Source organism: Myzus persicae, unplaced genomic scaffold (assembly GCF_001856785.1).
Source record: "Myzus persicae strain clone G006 unplaced genomic scaffold, MPER_G0061.0, whole genome shotgun sequence".
Lineage (NCBI taxonomy): Eukaryota > Metazoa > Arthropoda > Insecta > Hemiptera > Aphididae > Myzus > Myzus persicae.
In genome coordinates this window covers 466,731-489,259 of record NW_019102203.1, presented here as the reverse complement: position 1 = coordinate 489,259, position 22,529 = coordinate 466,731, and the positions used below count along the sequence as shown (strand labels likewise).

Genomic DNA, 22,529 nt, shown 5'->3' with positions numbered 1-22,529 from the left:
AAGAAGCGTTTTCTTTTCTAACCGCTATGGATGGCTAAACTTCCGTTTTGGTGATTTGGGCCCCCGACATTGATCAATTATGATATATTGATAAACATATTATTTTTACTCAGTTTATACAGTAGATAAATTAGCAGATAATTTTACTAACAATTTTATTGTAACGAACACAATATTTTATGGTATACTTTTTGAGTTATTAAACTAAGGATTATTGCCCATGATAATAGGTTTAAAAGATGTTGGGGTTATTAAGGGGTAAGATTATAATCGTAGTGAATAATATGGTTATAATTAATTTTGATAGTTTGATAGTTCAATTTTTATAATTTCATAAAAATATTACCATCAAATTTTATAATTTGTAAAAACTGTATGAGTATAATAAGTACTTGACTGAGTATAAATTAAAGTCACTTAATACATTTACATTTTAAATTCAATATTTTAATCACGATTCTAAAAAGAGTACCACAAAAAGTGTCTTGTCATTTTTGAATGTCCACCATCCATTAATATAATTTAAACATATTTTACAAACAACTGAAAAGTAACGAGTCATAAAGAAATATTATTATAAATTAGTGATAGATCTACAAAGAAACTAGGTATACATTTTAAATCCAGACAATCGTTTAAACATTGTAGTAGGTAAATACTACCTAAACATATTATACTAATAAAATAGCATTTTAGAATTAAAATATATGAGTTAAACTTTGTACCTATATATTGCCTATATGCGACGCCGTACAACGTTTAATGTGTTGAAAATCAAAACAGGCCCTGCCCTTTTTAGCACTGGGAAGAGGTTAATATCATACAAATGTTGCTATATATTCTAAAAACCACCAACAATATCAAAGATCGGAGCAATAAAAATTATTTTTCAGCTCCAAAAGACACGGGACAGACACAAACTCAAAAAAATATATACTTAATTCTAAGACCGATACCTTTTATTACTCTGCTCGGGATCTAAATTACAGGTAACTTATTTCCTTTTTGTAGAATTGTCTTAATTATTTAAATATCTATAAAACATAATGTAAAGATTATTCTAAATGGAATATACATAGATGATATTTTACCATTATTCAGATAGAAATTTGTTTATTTTATTTGTAAATAATTTTTTGTTACAAAATTATCTTGATCTTATCAATATAATATTGTATTTCATGTATTCTGTTATACTATTCGTCGGCCTTGAAGAGTACAGATGCACCAGTAAAATTGAAATTCAAGTATTGACCAGGGTTTATCGATTGAGCAATTTGGTTTTGATTTTTGGTAAATTGATTTGTTTGGGGAAGTTTTTTTGGTATCGACTCGGCCTGTAATTTGTATGGGCTGTACCTCAGTCTTTATCTTCGATCCCAGCTGGAGTCTCCTCCACAGATGATGTCAATAGTTCTGGTTTATATGATGTCGATGAATCTGGCTGATTTGACGAATCTGGCTGATATGGCGATGAAGAACCTTGCTGATATGTCGGTGTTGAAGGCGATTGTGACTGAGGTTTAGAGCCTCCATAAAACTGACCAAAAAATTCTTTGATTTTATTGGTTCTACCCTCATCTTCGTCATTAGTTTCTCTAACAATCCGATGAGTTGGTTTACCTAGGAACAAAATGTAAAAATGTAATACAACAAAGTTCTTAAATTAATACTTATAAAATGATGACTAAAGCAAAAACGTTCATACATTTGCAAATTTTTTCTTATTCAATTTATTGTATGCCTGGCAAATAGAAAATAAAATTTATTTTTTGTTATCAAATACTCATTTTAAATGAACATTTTTAGTAATTACCTATTTTTTTCAAATGTCGACATTTTTTGATTTAAATTTAGGTTCTTTTTTTTAAAAAGTCATATTCTGGGTGTTTATAGAAAATAGAGCACTCTAGTAATTATTTTTTGTTAGTAATGCTCAATAATATTATTGTTTAATTAAATCATGAATTAGTTATAAAGACAGCAAGACTTATTTTTAGATTACAATATAAAGTGCAATACAAAGTTTATCAAATCGTTTATTGAAGATTTTTTTTTTGTTTGATTTTATTAATAAAACGTGGCTAATTATTTCAGTAGAAGGTTATTTTTTTTTTTTTTGCCTAAACTTAATCACTTAATGTACATATTTTTAAATAATACATTTTTAGTGTATTTAAATCATTGCACTAATAGTTATTACTTACTATTATCAGTTATACTTAATCAATTTGTTTCATATTATGAATCATATTATCAACTATCACGGTATTGAAATAAGTTAAGTGAAACTTAATTTATTTTTGTCAATTTATTGAAATTTAAAACTAATAAATAAAAAAACAATAAAAATCTCAATTTATAATGATTATGATTAAGCTAAGGTTTTCGTGCGTAATTTATCTGTCTAATAAAGTTATAGATAATTGATACACTGTTATTCTATTATATTGTGTAATCCTATTAATTGTGGAATGTCTGCATAATGAGGAACTACAATAATACTGGCTTTTAAACGATGTAAACCATTTAATTATCATCTCCTTTACTGTATGATTTGAAGACGTTTGTTGATAAGTCAGTATTCCATTGTTTTGTCCTAGTTGATAGAGAATTTCAAACTAATAACTACCATGCGTTATTTTAATAATATTTAAAGTAATTTGGACGGTGCCAAAAATGAGTATCGAATGTGTTTTTTGGTCAATAATGTTCTATTATTAGTGTCTAATTTGTATAGAAATACTCATATAGGATGTAGCGAACAGTAAAATAGATTTGTTTTGCTAAAAATATTAAATCTCAAAGAACATTGCACATCTAATATGATTTAGTCAATATAATAAAATATAATAGTAGGACATTATACTTACAGTGCGAAAGCTGGAGTACCGTCACAACTGCGAACAATGCGATTGCGATTTTCACGTTCATGTTGACTTGCTGGCACGAAAATGGGAAAAACCGTTTAGTATGATAATAATATTATGTAAGTATGAACGTTGGATTAATGACACGAAAAATTATTTTGAATTACAGACGGACGACTGATGTTTGGTGACCCGTGGGGTTAAGGATTTATAGAGTTGGGAACGTTTACGGCCCCTCGTGAAAAATTTGCATACCTCGCGGTTAACCGGCGCGATTAAAAAAATACAATAAAGTTGCCAAAATAGATAATCGTTGTGGCACACAACCATCATATTTGCATTCGATCCCCTTGGCTGGTTACCGCGGTTAAAGGCAAAAAAAGTTTTGTCCTCTATTCGTCTTTGCGATCGTGCGTGTTTCACTAGATCACCGAAGTCATTAACATGTCTAGGAATAATAACTACAAATTAGGGCGATTAGACAAACCAGCCGGAAACTCTTACGTTCAACAAATTATCAAAAGACAAAAGCCTCCGACCGGCTTAATTCGGTCATTCATCTCACCATTAGCTATGTGTGGAGCATTATTTTTTTGTGCAGTGTTAGTGTTAAACGTATTAATAACTGTATAAGGCAGCTGCCTAACTAAAATATTATTATAGTTTCTGATTTGGCATGTGATTGCAGTCCTAGAAAAAAGATTTATGACAGTCATAAAGTGTTCAAATAATCGTTAATAATTATATTATAAGAATGAGATTAACCTGCGATAGTAATATTTCTGTTGATATTTTGTAATTTGATAGTACCTTCATATTATTTGAATAATACAATTTTACAATTTCTGATATCTTATTTAATAATCTTAAAAATAAATAAGTTTGTGTTTTACAATGTTTAATAAATGTATCTCCTCAACAATTTTCAAATTTACTTAGTTTTGATATAAACTTATGAAAAATATTAAAATTACGATTTTTGAATTTTAAACCACGATTTAACTTGTATTCAAAATGTTCAGATCAGTAAAAACCATGCATATTTAGTAAAAATGCATGAACAAGATCAACGATCACGTTCAAAATATGATTCTGAACGATACAAAGTTTGGTTTAAGTACCATTTACTGGCACTGCTTTAAAAAGTGGTATACTACTACAGCAGTAGGAAAACTACTGAGAAAATTTAAAAAAAATAAGTTTCTTCAAATAGGTGGTATAAGTTCCATATATTTGAACTCAATGTACAATCAAAATAATTATTGGATAATGTGACACAAATTTTGCACTCCGGTTTAGACAAAATTATAAAAGCAGTATGATTATTATAACATATACAATAGAACTTGGTATCATGTGTTTGGCGAAGTTTTTACAGAGACCTTTGAAGAAATGATCAACATTGCCAGCATCAACCCTGGCAAAAGTTTTCTATGCTATAAGAACAACCACAAGAGTCAGGCTGATAGGTCTCCGTTTGCTTCTCTGGGCAACCACCCGTGGTAACTGGTTCTGTGGTTGTCGATGGTCCTGGATTTGGCACTGCTGTTCCCGTCACTGCAGGTTTCACCGGATTCACGTACCCAGAATTTGACTCTTCAGTATTATATGATCCACCAACTCCGGAAACTGACTGTATTACTTCCCTTACTCTGTCGACTGTCGGCTTGACCACGTTCATCCTGCCATCGTCCTTCGCGGTGCCTATAAATACACAGAATAATATTTTATAGTTAAATTTTGTAAGTATCGCGAATAAGGCTCACACGGTAATACATAATATGCACAAACCACATACATATAAAATAAGAAACACATAACTATAATAGTATCATACATTATGAAGGTACTCATTTTAAAAAACAGAGGTATTGAGAACTCTCAAGCCCCAAATTAAATGAACCTTAGGTACGTTTTGAAAGGAACGATATAAGTACTATTGATTTTGAGAGTCATAAATAAACACGACAATTATCAAATTCATAAAAAGTTTTCCGTTTGAATTTTTTAAAAGATGCCAGTTTGCCTCAATTTGGAAAATGCTATTTACATACAACTATTGATACAACATAAAATTTAGAGCGTTTGTTTTGTTTTTTTTATAATATTTAAAGTTTTTAGTTAAGTTTCTAATCGAAAGATTTTGGTCATTAACTTCTATTCACGTTCCCAAGGCTGGTCCACGGCGGAGGAGAACCTCATAGTGGATTAAGACTTGGTCCAAAAAAAACTCCGGAGAGAGTTTACGGAATTACGTACAGCCGTGTCGAATACATCTTGTTCTACCTGGAGACGTTGTGGAATTTTTTCCCGGTGACGGTCTGCAAAGGTTGCGGTAATGTCGACGGACTGTAGCCCATGGGAAACTTTATCAAGCCTTAATTTTTTTACATTTTTAGTTTCTTAACAAGTTAGGTAATTTTCTGTTCAACTTAATTATTTGACTAATTGAGATAACCATAATTTACTTAACTAATAATTTTACTTTTCCCTGTTAATTTAAAAATAATACGTGAAGTTAAAAAATATTAAATCACGTTGTATAATATTACTTTAAACAAAAATAAACAAATTCTTAGATTGAATTAAATAATTACCTAACCTAACTAAATACTTACCTAAATTAGGTTTGTTTATAATATTATAAACTTAATGTGTTTAATAACGTGTAATAATATGCCTAAATCACTATACAACTCGTAAGATAGGAAAGCTAAGAAATAAGTATGCACTTTTAACAAAATATTTAGTTATTATTTAAAAAAAATAAAAGCTGCACACCAATCACTATAATAGTTAAATATTATGGATGATCTATTGATGGTAAATCCATGTTTTTGTTTTAAATATGTCGAAGTTTTTGAGAAATTGAAATTCTATATATAGCTCAAAGAGATACTTGTACCTATTATTCAACAAAAAAATATGGAATTTACACTTCATATAATTTATAATTGTTATCATTTCAACTATTTTTTAAATTTATTATCATCTAATTAATATAATATTATCGTATATTCTCAAGTCTCAACACTAACTCTTGCAAATTTAGTTTTTTAAAATTAATTTGCATATAGTTTGTTGTTTCATACCTATCACACAAATTATTATTTTTGTTTACAATTAAATCATACTTACAATAAGAAAGGTGGATGGAAGCCAACGTGATAAATACAATTGATTTCATATACATTTTAAATAAATCTGTAATAATATAAAATAAATTCAAATCGTGACTTAATTTATGAAAAATAAGAATCTAATGTTTATATAGATAGCAATAAGGAAATAACTTAATAACACAAAAAAACCGATTCAATAATAAAAATAAGTTGAACTAAATTATATCTATAATAATCAATTTTACTATTTAATCCTGTGAAACTCGTCAAATTTACAATAATTGCCCTTCATATTTGACTTTAAGTTGCCAGTTTGGCTTTGAGTACCATAATAATATATGAAACTCCACATTTGGCGATATTGTTTATTAATTTATACCTATCCAAGCGATTCTCCATATCAGAAACTCATAATAGCTGAGTGTCGTAACATATGAGCCCGGGTTCATAAAAACCTCTGAGTGACTCAGTTTGAGTGCATAAATGCAGATACTCAGGCATTCGTGGCAAGATCAGTGGCATTGGTAGTGCAGTCGGCTTGATGTTGATAGAATGTTTTGGATTAGTGGGACATTAAAATAAAACGTATCACTAATAGTGTTTTGTAAAGCACGTAAACTTACCTTTTTTTGTTCAATACAAAATTAGTAGGACCACCTGCAGGCGATTGTCATTCACTAACAATTCAATATCACTGAAAACAGATTGATCGAAAGCGAAATATCAAAAAAATTCTTTAATACAGTATCAATACTCTGTATACAAACGCATATCAACTACAAATACCTAATTCACTTAAGTGTTAAATGTCTAAATGAATAAAACAATAGTTTTCTTATTTTTTCGAGTTACGCGTAATAATTCAGCGTCCAAATTACAAAAACGATATGGCTCTATATGAGCTCTACCCCTCCACGTTTCTGCCTCTCCCACCAAAACCACGCGTAAACACGCAGAAAAACGCAGTTTTTTGGATTGCAATTGTTTAAATTGCCTGACAAAGATATCATAAATACTAGACTGGACTACGCAGCAGCTGCAGTATAGGGTATCCAAAAAACATAGATAGTCGTTAATTTTAAATGTATTTTCCCCAGAATTAACATTAGGTAGGTACTCATATTCAATTTAAAGGGGAAGTATTTTGGGTTTGATTTCATTTACATCAAAATAGCTGGTACTTAACAGCACGACGATTAAATTCAATTTGTCGCCGATAAGAATGTCGTTTTTTTTTGCAGATAAAAAAGTAATAAATTGACTGTTAGATTATTTGGGCATAAATTATAATGTAATGTAAATGCTTACCTGTGGCACAAACTACAAACGATTTGACCTCTTTGAATACTTCAATGATAATAGGGTGTGTTTATCGTAAAAGTTTATCTTTTTTAAACTATATTAAAAGATTTGAATACAATACCTTCGTGTATCGATGTGATCGCGAAAATTTATATTAATTTCTTAATTTTACTAAAATATAACATTATTTCCATTTGCTAAAATGTCAATTTAGTTAATGATATAGTTGGTTTGGTAAGTTCCTACTTGTAATATGACTAGTGAACGACTACATGTTAGTACATTGAGATGATATGCAGATAGATAAGTTACTACTCAAGATACAATTAGATAGGTTTCTGTTTAACATAAACAATTAAACTAATTAGAGATGAATTGTATAGATGACGTCTGATTACGATTATTTTCTCCTTCCATAAATTGCTATTAACTTTTATTCTTATTTAAAATGCTTGTGAAATCTTTTATGCTGATTAAAACAAATTGTCTCTGTGATCATGCATCTTCCTTTTATATCTAAAATATTTTAAGTTTCAATTAAATTAATGTATTAAAAAGAGTAGGTACATCCGATTTTGAAAATATAAGTGAAATATTAAATAACTGAATACAACATAATTGAAGTAAATAAAAACACAGAATGACTCTATGTCAGAGGTATTCAAAAGTTTTCATCACACGGCTTCTTTAAGGCTTCATAAAATGTTGACGGCTCCCAAATTATAAATGACAAAAAAATAAATGTTTATATGAATGTAATTTATATTTTATTATTTATTTACCATATTACATAAATAAAAAAATTAAAGCTAAATTTAGCGAATGATTGTTGTAGACAATTCAACGTTTCCCAACCGGTGTGCCTCAATGATAATAGTAAACCATTTACGTAAAAATATTTATTGGTTTTCAATAAATTATACTACGCGGCTCCCTGCGACAACTCCCGCGACGCCCCTGGGAGCCTCGAAGCACAGTTTGAATACCTCTGCTCCATGTAGTAGGCAGTGGCGGCTCTCAAGTAAATTCATTGGGAAGACGGGAAATTTAATAAAAAACATTTAATACAAAATGACAAAAAAAAACTTTTTTCATCATTATAATATTGTAATAGATTTGTAATTATAAGAATAAATAATTTATAATATTTTAAAATGCTAATATATTTATAGTGTAATTTATTATATTAATATGAAGTTTGTGTATAATACAAATGATAAATAATATTACCCGGCGATACAACGTCAAACATCTAAATTAAACGGTCTAATCGGCCGCACGAGTGCACGACACGCTGCATGTTTTCGTGTTCACAGAAAAATATGTGACGACAGCGATGCGAACATGTGTGTGAAGTTGGCCCTCCGACTTTGTCCGATCAATTCGAAAAATGTGTCATTGACCGAAAGTTTAAAATATTGTGTTCCTTTATATCATAAAATGTTCAAAATATGTTATCTTTTTTTGAGCTATTCGCAGACATATTCAACTTTCAATTATTTTTAGTTTTTATTCTAAAAATGTAGATACAAGATTTCTCTTAATTAAGTACTATAATAGTTCGAACATTTTAAAGATACATGGATATTATAGTTTTTATATAATATGCAGTTGAAGTTTAAAATCAAAAACATAATATTCAAATTATTTTGTGGTTAAAAATGTATTAAAAGTCCAATTTTTATTTCTATAAATTAAAAATGTTATACAAGGTTACCATTTGTAAGTAGTTTATATTGGAACCATAAAACCTAGTAAATAAGTACAATTTTTTTCATTGATATTCTACGTTCAATTTGTTAATTATGTTATTAATAGGGCTCATCAATTCATGCTTTGCATGTTTTTCTTGCAACACAGGAAACTGATATACAAATTCGTTACACAACAATAGTAATAAATAGATAACATTTATTTATTTGATAGAGCATGTTTTTGCATATTTTGGTTGTAAGGCATATTTGGCATATAGTAGATTTTTTAGAGTTATTAGAAGATATTCTTTCATAAAAAATATGTTTGAACAAATAAATATTTGATTATTTTTTGTTTCTTATTCATTTTCCAATTTAAAAAATATATTGTATTTGTTTCGATTTTTTTAATTCGTGCAAAACCACAGATTATATAATATACTACAGATTTAATATTAATAATGTAATAATGACAACAAAGTGTTAATCTGTGAAGTTAAGTTATAGAGTGTTATAAAATGTATACAAATTAAAATAAATTAAATTACTATAAAAAAAGGGTTTATTATTTCAAAATTCGGCTATGACTTTTTTATAGTATGAATAATATTCTAAGTACATAATTTAAAAATGTAAGTGCATATAAATGCATAGTTCTGAACTTTTAATGCGTATTTGAATGCATATTTTGGCAATATTTAGGCATGAATGCATACTGGTTTATTCATTTTTCAGTGCATAAACTTACGAGCCCTGGTTATTAGATATTTTAACAAGGAATAATGATTTAAGTTGTTTTGTTGTAACCTCAAAATACTTTTCATATAAATTTGAATTTTTAAAGTATATCAACATTATATTTTATACACACAATTTTCAAATGCTTTGTTTTCGACAAAAATTATTCAAACTTACTATATATTAGTATATTACTAGTAGTTAAATAAATTAGTTTTATATCATCACATAAACTTTGTAATATAGGTTGCTGACTGACACATAGTCTTCGCTCAGAATTATTGTTTTAGCATACAATGATTTTATAAAATTTAATTTTAATTTAACACCCATAACAGTGACCCGCTCGATAAATCAGAGCGGTATCTGTTTGCCCATTTTTTTTCTACAAATTTGTAGGTATATATTTCGGTAAAATGAAAGTGAAATAAGAAACACAATTTTTAGTTTTAAAATAAATTAAGTTCATCGCTTCCTGTGGTTTGATAGTACTTATAAGTTATAGGTATCTTATACACTGTTCAACAATGTTTTTATTTAGGTAATACGATTTTATCAAATGTGCTAACACACGTCATTCCTTTTACAATTTGGTCACTTGTTTTATGTGTTATTATATATAGTATTTATAGGGAGCAAAACAAAATTTTTGAAGTTGTCCTAAGTCACCTGTCTTTTTACGACTGAAATACTATATTTCTCACTGACAAAGGTATAGCTAATATCGAAACAAAAATATATTTTTGGTTAAGCACATTATTAATATAATTAAAGTAACTTTTTAACTATAAAATTTGATTTATTTCCAGAATTTACATTATGTTAAAAAAAATCATAAATGATTTACAGTAAAAAACAATGAATTGAGACATCCTTAATTTTTTAAACAAAATTATTGAATATAAACATAAATGTAATTTAATTTGTGTGTAGTATATACCTACGTACTACGAGTTGGTACATAATATGTTGCCGTAAATTAAATATGTCCTTAAATTTACGGTGGGCCAGCTGATTATCTTTGACCTGCACCATTAAATCTATGAACCAGTGGGTTTTGAACCCAAGTAACCACTGGGGTTCATCGATTGAGGCATCTGACTCGGGTAATAACTGCTCATTCCACTTGGTATCATGTTTTGATAAGTTTGCATATTTGGCATGTAACTTGAAAATCCTGAGGTACTGGGAGGAGAGGCTCCATCTTTAGCAGCTATTGAAGCTTCTGGTGCGGATGCAGATCCAGCAGAACCAGAACTTCCTGGAATTGAACCCATGAAACCACTGGGGTTCATCGATTGAGGCATCTGACTCGGGTAATAACTGCTCATTCCACTTGGTATCATGTTTTGATAATTTTGCATATTTGGCATGTAACTTGAAAATCCTGAGGTACTGGGAGGAGAGGCTCCATCTTTAGCCGCTATTGAAGCTTCTGGTGCGGATGCTGAAGCCGATTCTGTTCCTGCAGCGGCCCCTTGCTGATACGATGATGAGTCTGGCTGGTTTGATGACGGTGGTTTCGGTGATTCAGATGCTCCACCTCCGTAGCCCGGAATCTTGTTCATGTATTCTTTAAATCGAGAGGCCCAATCCGGCGAATCTCTAGCATAGCGATGCGTTGGTATACCTAGTAATATTCAATTTATATAATTAATGAGGTAATATAACTTCACAATTGTTTTAATTCAATATAATTTGTTTTGGTGTTCTTAAGCACATGGAGATAATACAATGATTTTATATTGAATTTGATTTAATAACTCTATGAACTAAAATAAACCAGGGTAGACAAATGGGGAAAAACTGTAAAAAGGAATTGATTAACGTACTTATACTCCACTTAAATTTTAAGGAGAGCAAATGACTTCCCTAGTTTAATGAACTATATTAAACCATGCTTGATATTTTTACTTTTTGTATTGTATTAGAAAATTATGTTTAAATGTTTTATAATATTTTCTTATCGGCAGAGCTCATAAGAGAAGTAAAATATACATATTAGTAGTTAATAAAACTATCACTTTGATAAAAAAATACTAAAAAAAAAACTGCTTCGTTAAATGATTATTATATTTTACTAATTTACCAGCCGTTATCATAATGATATCTTAACAGATATCACATATTATAATACATTTATAACTTACTAATGACAATGAAAAATACAACGAATGGTATCTACCGTTCAATTTAACATTTTAAACCCAAATGACACATCCTATACAGGATTTTTGTTGCGATTAAAATGTAGGTAGTAAGTACGTACTGTGAGATGGCTGGAGAAGCGTCGCCACTGCGAACAGGACGACTGCGATTTTCACGTGCATGACGGTTGTCTTGGAAGGGCACGGAAACAAATAAATAGTACCGCTCGGAATGTGATTCACTGTGATTCGAATGACCGTTAATTGTATTTCGGATCGCAGACCGTGCACGACTGATGTTGGGTTGGCCGGTCATTTTGGATTTATAAAGCGGCCATTCGCCGATGTCTGTTTCCCACACCAGAGTGGTGCCCGTGAGGAATTTGCATAGCATTCGGGGGGGTTGAGCGACTGGGGCCCCATTAACGGCGGTCTGCACAATAATTGTCGAAACAGATAAGACCCAGACGGATTTGCATCCAATGACCCCGTCCCCGTTTGCGGCAACGGTGGTCGTATGTTGACGGGAAATGGCCGGCAATAAATTAGAACCGCGATTACAGCCCCATCGCCGGAAACGCTCTTGTCGCCGCTATCAAATAAGCAATTTATAAGCGACTGGGCGTTTGCGACTCACCCGCACTGTACACTACACTCCGTGAGAGCCGACCGCGTATTTTAAACTTTGCATTATTATTAGGTGCTATTGCCTTGTCGTATAATTATTACTCTACCGATACATAAGACCGCAGCCATCATGTCCGCCAAGAATTTCGCGCTGATCGTGTTGGCGTGCCTCGTCAAGGGTAAGTCCAAACGCCGTAGTAGGTATCTATAATAATTACGGGCGCACTATCGTCGCAGTGTATCATAATAATACGTACCTAATTACGTTTGTAATTAATGGTTTAATTGCACATACTGGTACGCCATCAACACGCCCGACGTTCCGATGATAAAAAATTTAAAAACGTCCTTACGAATTCCGATTTCGATTAAAACAATAGGTGGGAACGCAGTCGAAAATTCCAAATCTGTTTACGAGTTTCGGTTGCTATTTTATTATCACAATAATTATCCGGATCGGGATGTTATACCTATTTTATGTTTCATTAAGCTCACGGTCAATTATTACACACAAACGCGAGTTATCTGACACTGAAGTCGAAAAATATTCTAATAAAATACATTTTTTTAATATACGAGTGATTTATTACAAGTCTCATTGCTTGATTAACCGGTAAATTTCGTCAGTACATCACACCAGTGTGCTCCTATTACTACGCAGTGCTTATATGAACATTTTTGTTATTTCAACTATTCGAACACACCACAAAAGGGCTTAAATTCTGAATTATCGACAATTGTAAAACTTTAGTTCATTATACGAAGTTCTTTGCAGTTGGTCGATATAGCGATACGTTCTGCATACCTAGTTCACGTTAAGACGCATTAAACTGAAATCAAAACGACGTTTGTTTAAATCGTATAATACAATTATTTTACTCTAAACATGTCGAAAACCATAGTGGTGTTGACATTCGTGTACACTGTATTGTATAGCCAAAAAAGTATATTATCATTAAATAATAGTAATAATAATAATAAATAATAATATTATGGTAAATTAACCACACTGAAAAATCTTCGTTCCCGATCAATAGCCTTTCTTGTTTTTGTACCATTGTAAAATTATACAGTAGTATATTATAATATTTAACTTGTTTTTTAGATAGTTAATTTTTTACTGTTTTTCAGACGCTTTTCACGCAGATGCCGCTCCATCAATCACACGCGACGATTTGACTGCTGTGAGTACATTTACCTACTTAATATTAAAATATTGTTGTTTAGTGATTATAATAATGTGTAAGTGTATTGACTATTATTTTTTATTAAGTGATACAATTTAGTAGAGACCACCCACACAAATAGTTTAAGTGTTTTTAAATATTTCAATTACTATGTGTGCGTTGAATGTTTTAAAACCAAAAACAGTTGGTAGGTATATGGTTTATTTATATAATTCGTTGTTCCGACTTAAGACATTTATAGACTTATAGTGTCGTGATGTATAAATTGTGTCAAATAATTATGAAGTCGTCTGATCGGGACATCGAACGGCAGCCCGTAGTTTGTGGTTGCCTAATATAAGTTGCTCGAGTATGTATGTAGGTTTAATATATTATAATATTATGTACTTATTATATTTTTCAATACTTTATCATTTATAACTTTTTTACTGAATTGAAAATACTTCGATATTAAATTCTGTCGTGTCACTTGAGCATGATTTAATATAAAATTACAGTATGATTGTTATGAATTTATTTTTGACCAAATCAACTTCTAAGTTAAAAATAATGTTTGAATAACAGCATATTGAATGTTTAAAGTTATTTGCATGTGCAAAACGTGTCTTTGATTCAATTGAGATTAGCCTTCACGCTAATTTCTTTATCACCTCCATAGTTTTTGTTTTTTGTTTCGATTTTTTGGCATATTATAATTGCAAAATATAATTTTTAAAAACTGATAATTGTATGTTTTTAAAAGTTAATAATATCGTACAAATAAAATAAAATGTAAGAGGCGAAAAATCCAAGATAAAAATAATTTGTGACATTTATAACAATTGATTATTGCACTTAGATATTGTAATTCTGAGACTATTAAAAAGTTAATTTGAAATATTTTGAAAATTAAATAGATACCGGTAAATAATAATAATTTCACATTTCAATGTCATGAAAATATTATCTCATATTTATGACACCATTACTCAGCCATTCTTAAACTATGAAGTTGTTTTGACAACTTAAATTTGTCAATGGTGAAAATTGTTGGTTGCCATTTAAAAAATAACAGTTTAACTTCGCATACGTGGAGCTTAAGTACCTACTTTTATAAAAACAACCGCATAAATATGTGTATTAATTGGTCTCCTAATAAACAAAATAAAAAACACGGTTATAATGATGATAGAACGACTGTGCTATGATGAGATATTGAGTGTTTTCGGAAAGCTCTGTGTATACATAATTTACTTCATAATAAGGTTAATATTGAAATGATTTTTTATAGTTCCAACCACGACCGAAAAAAAAAAAAACGTTTTTCCGTTGTAGGTTTCTGAAAACGATTGCTGTTTGTTTGTATAAATAATTGTTTGATGTACATAGTAAAATACGTGCTGTAAAATATTGCTTACGATTGTGTTCATATATGCCACCCAAAAGCAACTGAACCCCACGATTTTTCATTAAAACGTACTGCCGGTTGTTGTCCAAACATTAAATTATAGGTGTATCGATATTTGACGGTCGTCATTTAAAATTAAAATTATTTAATTAAGCAAGAGCGTGATTGATTCATTAAAATCCACGATCGTATGCTGGAGGGAACTCTTTAAATTGAATACTACGTGTCTGATATTAGATACATGGCACAATTATTATAATCACTATCACAATAATTATTATTATCGAATTCGAAAATACTCGAATATAAATACACTTTTTTTTTATTGAATTCAAATAAAAAATTATAAAAGTGTAAGTACTGTTTTGTTTAGCGGTATGTAGCAAAAAAAAGAAATGTTTATGGATCGCTCATTGTATTAAACGATCTAATCATATAACAACAAAAAGTATTACAGTCGTGCCATTTTTTACTCAAATTCTGTACAAAAACAATAGTGTATTTTCGAGTACGCCAATGCGTCTGGGGCTATAACGATTTAAATTGTTTTCGCCCGGAGTATGATAACCAACAATATAATTCGTAGGCGGTATGTGCCTACCAATAGGCAACAGTGTGTTTTAAAAATATATAACGTCGGTAAACAAAACAGACAGTTGCACCGTCTTAACGTAACTGTTATCAAAAATACACGTACTTTGGATTCTTTCTGACAAAAAAAAAAATACATGTACACTCGTTGACGGAATGATTAGCTCTTCAATCGCTAAATAATTGAATCGCTATCACCGATCATACGACAATATATTCGAACCCTTATCGTAATGGATTTGTAACACTCCGTCATAGAACAAGGAATGTTCCGGAGCAGCGCACATTGCGTACACGTAAAACGGCCGACTATGCATATGCAACAGTTCTGGGTGAACGGCTCCCCCAAGTACACACATACAGTGTGCATAATACACGTATCATAATATATTATTATTCGACCTATCGCCGCAGTTCAATTTATCGTGCGCAATTAATGTGGACAGCGTATATCGCAGAGAAACGAATAGTTAATCAAACAAAAGTATAACGATTTACGGTTCACACTTTTGACTATATATAATATCATACCGATGTTTGATTTCATATTCTGCTATACAATACTCCGACTACTATACGCATACATGGTACAACATATTATTATTGTTTTGACTTGTAACCTGTGATGGTAGTATAATGGTGTACCTGCAACTACTATGCACTGTTGAGAACGTTAAGTTATACGTCAATAGTTAACAAATAATATATAATATTCGCCTCTAAAGTCTCAAGTTAATACCGCTGTGAAAAATACCTAAACCGAGTCAACGTAATATTTAAATAATTTATTTTTAAATGCCACCTGGTTGATTTGTGCAACTTTAAAAACGTTAAATTATATAATTAACATTGTTTAATGAAAAAAACTTTACTGGTCCGACTTAAATACTTCTTCTTATTGCAGACTATAGTATAAGTCTACCTGTAGAGTTTTAGAAAATTATTTTTTTGTTATAATTTTATAATCGTTGTTATATATTCATTAGATCGAGGAACATTAATTTGACTAATTTTTCTATTTAAAACCATTGTATAACAGTGTGATTAAATTAATACATATCAATTAATTCGTTTTAACTGTATATATGTTATAGATCATAATATTAATTGAATGATATTCAAGTGTTATAATTTATATGAAATGAAAATACCTTAAGTTATCTTAATGAATAATTTAATTAGCAAAATTAACAAACTAGTGAAGTTGACAAATTTAAAAATTTAGTTTTAATATCCATTATCTACCTTGCAACTATGTTTAATATATTATAAATAAATGTATTGTGTATTTATGTGTATGTGCGTGTGTATGTTTGTATGCGTGTGTGTGAATTTATAATTGAAACTTCTATGATCTTATATTATTCACGTGTAAAACGCGTTTTTAAATTAACTAGAAGGGATATACGTATTTTTCACATTTCTATAGATAACGAGATCCCATATGACCCGGTAAAAAACCATTATTTACCCTTCCAAGGGCCCACAAAAAATGTTCACTTGGGCCCCCATTTTTATGAAACTGAACTTGCTTAACGGTGAACTTAGTTCAGAGTTTAAGTATTTCGACTCTAGTACGATTTATTTTAAGTTATTTTTCAAATATCATACTCGTACTATGTTTTCACGTTTTCACGTTTTCATTTATTTGTAATTCAAAATAGAAAAGTAGTTGGTGATCTTATCACTATTGTCGATAGCTAACTATTTACGAATTTTTCAGCACGAATATCTCCTTAAAATAAATTTACAAGATGTTTAAAAAGTTCATTCTATCCATTTACTTCAGAAATTACTCAAATAAATCATATAATTAAAATTTGAAGAAAAACAAAATATTTCATTTCCGGCCTGACTTGACGTCACGTGAAATCTATAATAATTTATTTAATAACGTTTGAGTGTAATAAGTTGAAAAATATTGACATTTAACACTTTTACATTCGGCAATATGAGCATTCAAAAATATTTGAGCACAGAGTAATTATTCTTATGTACCAACCTGTCGTTTCAAGCAGTTCCATTGTGGAAAACATAAACGCATAATATTCCAACTTCAAAGTGCTTACTCGTTAAAAATATGTTCAGATTTTATATGAGCACTCGTGTAGGTACAACTTATCCATAACAGTCTTACAATTTTTTTAGTTATTAATCTTTTTAAATACATTTTTACATATTATTACATTTTTAATTTCGTACAAAGTTCGATTTTTAGGTACCAATAAATAGGTGTTATAAAAATTATTAGGTTTAAGTTAAGGTAATATTATAGTATATTTGGATTAAGGTACGTAAAAATGATATTTAAAAAAAATTTACAACTTCAAAATAATGAGTGTAGACACTTAAATAGGTCATCTTGTACAATCTTATGTTCATATCAATATAGCATCTATACAGCACTATACGTCATAATAGGACTTCTAACTACATACTTGGGTAGATCAACATAAATAATTAACAGCAAATATTCCGACCGCACTGGTTACTTTTCCGAAACAAAAACTCTTAAACTCACACACACGCTTAGACACAAACACTCACACACACACAAACACACCAACAAACACGCACACAAACACTTGTGGTGTATTGGCCGCAGGTGTTGCCCGGTTCGCTGGCCGAACTGGTGGACTCGGACGCGTTCGAACGGATCTGGCGGAAGGCCGCCACAGATCAGATGGTCAAGCGGTTCGGGGACGGCGCGGGACGGGACGGTGGCGACGGAGCGATTACGCGCAACATGGTCGGCGACTACATGGGGTCGGACGAGTTCCACAAGGCCGTGTGCAAGGCAGGCGGCTCGGGCATGTCGTCCATGGGCGGCATGATGGGAAACGCGCCGCCCCCGTGGTCGTACATGGGCACGTTCATCGGTTCCGACAAGTTCCAGCACGGTTCGTGCGACATGATGTCGCAGGGCTTGATCCAGTTCAGCGAGGGCATGAACGGATGGTTCCGGTCGGCCGACGCCGAAAGCGAAGCCGCCGCAGTGACCAGGGACCCGCTGCGGGCGGTCGACGCGTTCTTCCGGTCCGAGTACTACGGCGACACGCGGAAAAACCTGCGCGACATGTTCGCGGACCTCCGGTTCTGATCCGTTCAAAATTTCCAAGGCGGATCCACAACTGCTATTATTATATTACGAGATATTCTTACATTAATGTCACAAAATATTATGTTACTGCCAATGTTATCGTCGTCGTCGTCATTACGTCATCACCGCCACACGATAATAAGACATGACACATTTCGACAATAATAATTACCATACATTATGCACTATTTAATACGCACTACTACATTATTATTACAATATTGTCGATTGAGAAAGTCATGATATGATAAAACTGAGGTATATTTTTGAAGCTCATTATAATATTACACATATATTGTACCCATAACTTTACTAATGGGAAAAATGTTATAAATTTAATTGTTTGCTTATAGTATAATATTAATGATGCTTACCTATATATCGCACACCTACCCACGTCAGTCGTTTCTCTACGATCAGCCAAAAACGCATAAAGTGTTTAAAGTTCCGTCGTTTTTTATAGTAAACGAAATATTACATTCTAAACATCGCGACCCATATTATACAATGATAAATTATAATATAATGCTGCACAAAAAAAGTTATAATATGTTGCATTGGTGGCTGAGCAGTGTGCAAATACATTGTATAGGTACCTACCTATGTTATAAGTCACAAGATATTAAATCATCCAGGATTTTATTGTTTTTAGAACTTAAACGACTTTTTGATTCTATTATTGCTTATTGAAGTGTCAAAAAAAATTTTTATAGCTATATAAGTTGTCTAAAAATTCATGTTTATATATTCCTGCAGCTCATGCCTCAACATTTTGAATACTTTTATGAGAGTCATTTACGAAATTAATCGAATATGTATTTCTATAAAATATTTGATTTATTGTTAACTCCCGTGTATCTATATGTTTGATAACAATTGTAAATTATGTTTATGGATTTATTTAATACAATTAAATAAATAAATGTACCTTACAACGTCTAATATTTTCTTCAACATATTTCAGACCATAAATAAATAAACTTTTAAGATCTAATACAGCTATAATAATATTATTAAGTAGAACCGAATTATTTTTATGCTATAAGCAAATCGAGTATCTATCGTAATATTATACTAGTAAATAATATAATTATGTTTATCAATAACTGTGTCAGTAGGTATAATATATTAAAATTTAAATAATAAAAATATGCATAGTGAATTATTATTTAAATAATAAAACTATTAACTTAGATTCTTTGTTATCATAATAAATGCTCCTACATAACAGTATAATCACTTACCTGATACTAATAGAAAGTCTATGAATATAATATAATAATACAATAATTTATATACGTATCTTAAATAATAATGATTGTATCTAAATATTATTAACAGTTAAACCAAGAAGTTTTTTTTTTTTTAAGTACCAACCCTTATATTCATATTTTCATTTAATAATATCATTACTGTATTATTGGTCATCACGAGCTTGGTGCTGAACAGTTTAATATACAGTTGATTTCATGGGATTACGTGTAGGTAGTGTTTTAATAAGAATATAACGATTGACACCGACTATAATGTGTTTTTACTAAATTATAGGCGTCTAAAACAGTCGATGTCGATAACAGAGTACTAACAAAAGAAGATTACGAAAATGAAATCGACGAACCGAACAAGACAGCGTTCGAAAACTTTATTCAAGGGTTGCACAACATTGACTCGGCGATGGAAGCGATGATCGATAATTACACAGACGGGGTTGAGCACCTGAGTGAAGAAACCGCTATGCAGCATATAGACAATGCGAATTTGGACAAGATGGGACGTGAAAAGCAAAAATAAATCAGTGACCGGAGGCTGATAATATTCACAATAATCACAATACAAACAACGATGAAAAAAAATATTTTTATCTATGTCACTAAAATATTATATTATGTAACATTTCGTAATAATATAATATACGCACATTTTCACGAGTAATAGAATAATAGTAGATATAGTTTTTCGTCTACTGCATAATATTATGTTTCTTTTACACCTGCGGAGTATAATTTAATTATTATTTTACTACAATAAAATTGCCCATATTATATAATTTTTGTTATTGTTATTATTATTATTATGTGTGTGTAAATATTCAAGAATGTTATTTTCGCCCATTGTTCCGTGCAGTTATCGCAATGCCAACGAACCTATATATTGTTTTCAGGAAACGGAAGACCAGCGGAAGGCCAACCCAACTGCGGACCAAATCGAAACGCCACTGATCAACAGCGGCGACGATGGAGTGCACTCCTCCTCAACGACGGAAGGCGACATGTTGGCCAAGGGTGCGCTTTCCGGTCTCGTTCCCGGAGGTGGCGGTGGCGGAGCAACTTCGGCCCCGGCCACCAGCACGCCCGCTGCCGGTTCGGGGGGGTCATCACTGCCGTTCGGGGGCCTGCCGACCGGGATTCCCGGGGCCGGGGGACTGCCTTCGTCCTACCTGCAGGGAGGTGGCGATGACCAGAGCGCTAAGCTAATCATTGGTGGGTTTTCCGCCTTAGTAATGCCCATAAACATGGGCAACATGGCGTCGATGCTGTCCGCCGGACAGCAACTGGGTCAGCTGGTGCCCAAACCCGGTGTCGGTTAGACAGTGGCTCACGACCAGCATAACAACCTAACCGTATTATAAAATAGCACACAATTCGCTCGGGGCATTCATCACATTATATAAGTACAATAATATGATACAATAAATACATAAATAACAGTAAAATCAGTCTTGTTTTTTTTTATTTTAATAATTATTACTATCATTAAGGCTGTGAATAACACTTTTTCGATAGCAACAACTCAGAATAAGCACACAAATTTTTTTTATATTTTACTCATAGTTAACACCACGGATGTATTGAGCTTTGATTTTAGTAAAAAAAACATATTATAGGTACTTACCTATCTTTATTTTCAATCCTAGTTGTTCAAGTTGCTGCTATCGGTACCTATAAATACACAATGTATTTCGTATTGTTTTAAAAATAAATTGATTAAATATATAAGGTATTTGTCCATGATTTCGGGTTTGTACCACCAAGGGGGCGGTAGCGTTTAAATATCGTTTCATTTTTCTTACATCGACTGAAGTATATGCGTTCAATCGGGCACGTAAACAGAAAACAATTTCGAGGAAAAGGGGTGGTTGGTGGTCATAAGTAAAAAAAAACAATTCTATTGTTAATGAAATTATTGTAAATTTATCTGGATGACCTTATCGTGGTTAATTATGTGTTTGATTTGGATATGTGATTGATTTTATACTAATCAGGTATATGTAGATTATGTCCATATGAAACATTTTTTGAAAACATTTTGGAGAAGAGAGAAGAAATTTAATATGCTGTTTAAAAATTGTAATGGTAAAATAACCAAAGACAAATAAATTATGAACAATAGTACCTTCAGTGTATGAAATGTTCAATTTTTAGGTAGTTTAAGGATAGGATTTAACTTAAATACTGATATAATGTTCTATGTTTCTTCTATCAATATACGCTCTCTGCATATTTAAGGTTTTGCTTGAACAACATTTAGATCCTATGTTACACGCCACTAAACTTAATAATTGTGAGCGTTGAATTTTGATTTTGCCTCACAATTAATTTCAAAGTTTTGCACAACTGGAGGATACCATACATTATAAGGGATTCCGTGAAACCACATGATATACACTAAAGTCTATAGCCGTAGAGTCCCGATGACATTCTCACCTAGCGAGTATTATTGTACTATTACGTTTAAACTTGTGTTTTTATTCAATTAAAAACTAT

General features: G+C 31.2%; 4 protein-coding genes across 7 annotated transcripts; 1 reads left to right on the top strand and 3 right to left on the bottom strand.

Moving 5' to 3' along the window:
- Nucleotides 1-1,184: 1,184 nt before the first annotated feature.
- Nucleotides 1,185-3,073, bottom strand: LOC111031529. The gene is made up of 2 exons (XM_022311518.1): nt 2,874-3,073; nt 1,185-1,623 (listed from the first exon to the last, which is right to left on the bottom strand). Exons 1-2 carry the CDS (start codon nt 2,932-2,934, stop codon nt 1,361-1,363), a joined length of 324 nt encoding a protein of 107 aa, XP_022167210.1. The 5' UTR covers nt 2,935-3,073; the 3' UTR covers nt 1,185-1,360.
- Nucleotides 3,074-4,088: 1,015 nt separating this feature from the next.
- LOC111031546 lies at nt 4,089-6,951 on the bottom strand. The gene is made up of 3 exons (XM_022311550.1): nt 6,616-6,951; nt 6,009-6,074; nt 4,089-4,574 (listed from the first exon to the last, which is right to left on the bottom strand). The coding sequence occupies exons 2-3, from the start codon at nt 6,061-6,063 to the stop codon at nt 4,282-4,284; spliced, it is 348 nt and encodes a 115-aa protein (XP_022167242.1). The 5' UTR covers nt 6,064-6,074; nt 6,616-6,951; the 3' UTR covers nt 4,089-4,281.
- Nucleotides 6,952-10,724: 3,773 nt separating this feature from the next.
- On the bottom strand, nt 10,725-12,192 carry LOC111031561. Its single transcript, XM_022311568.1, has 2 exons — nt 11,996-12,192; nt 10,725-11,356 (listed from the first exon to the last, which is right to left on the bottom strand). The coding sequence occupies exons 1-2, from the start codon at nt 12,054-12,056 to the stop codon at nt 10,767-10,769; spliced, it is 651 nt and encodes a 216-aa protein (XP_022167260.1). The 5' UTR covers nt 12,057-12,192; the 3' UTR covers nt 10,725-10,766.
- A 236-nt stretch (nt 12,193-12,428) lies between these two features.
- Nucleotides 12,429-22,509, top strand: LOC111031562 (uncharacterized PE-PGRS family protein PE_PGRS3-like). Of its 4 annotated transcripts, none has more exons than XM_022311573.1 (3): nt 12,429-12,679; nt 13,632-13,684; nt 20,927-22,509. In XM_022311573.1, the coding sequence occupies exons 1-3, from the start codon at nt 12,631-12,633 to the stop codon at nt 21,350-21,352; spliced, it is 528 nt and encodes a 175-aa protein (XP_022167265.1). In that variant the 5' UTR covers nt 12,429-12,630; the 3' UTR covers nt 21,353-22,509. The 4 variants fall into 4 exon arrangements, with proteins under 4 accessions (XP_022167265.1, XP_022167263.1, XP_022167264.1 ...); XM_022311571.1 differs by lacking the exon at nt 20,927-22,509 and adding an exon at nt 18,271-19,113; XM_022311572.1 differs by lacking the exon at nt 12,429-12,679 and adding an exon at nt 13,120-13,444.
- The last annotated feature ends 20 nt before the right edge of the window (nt 22,510-22,529 follow it).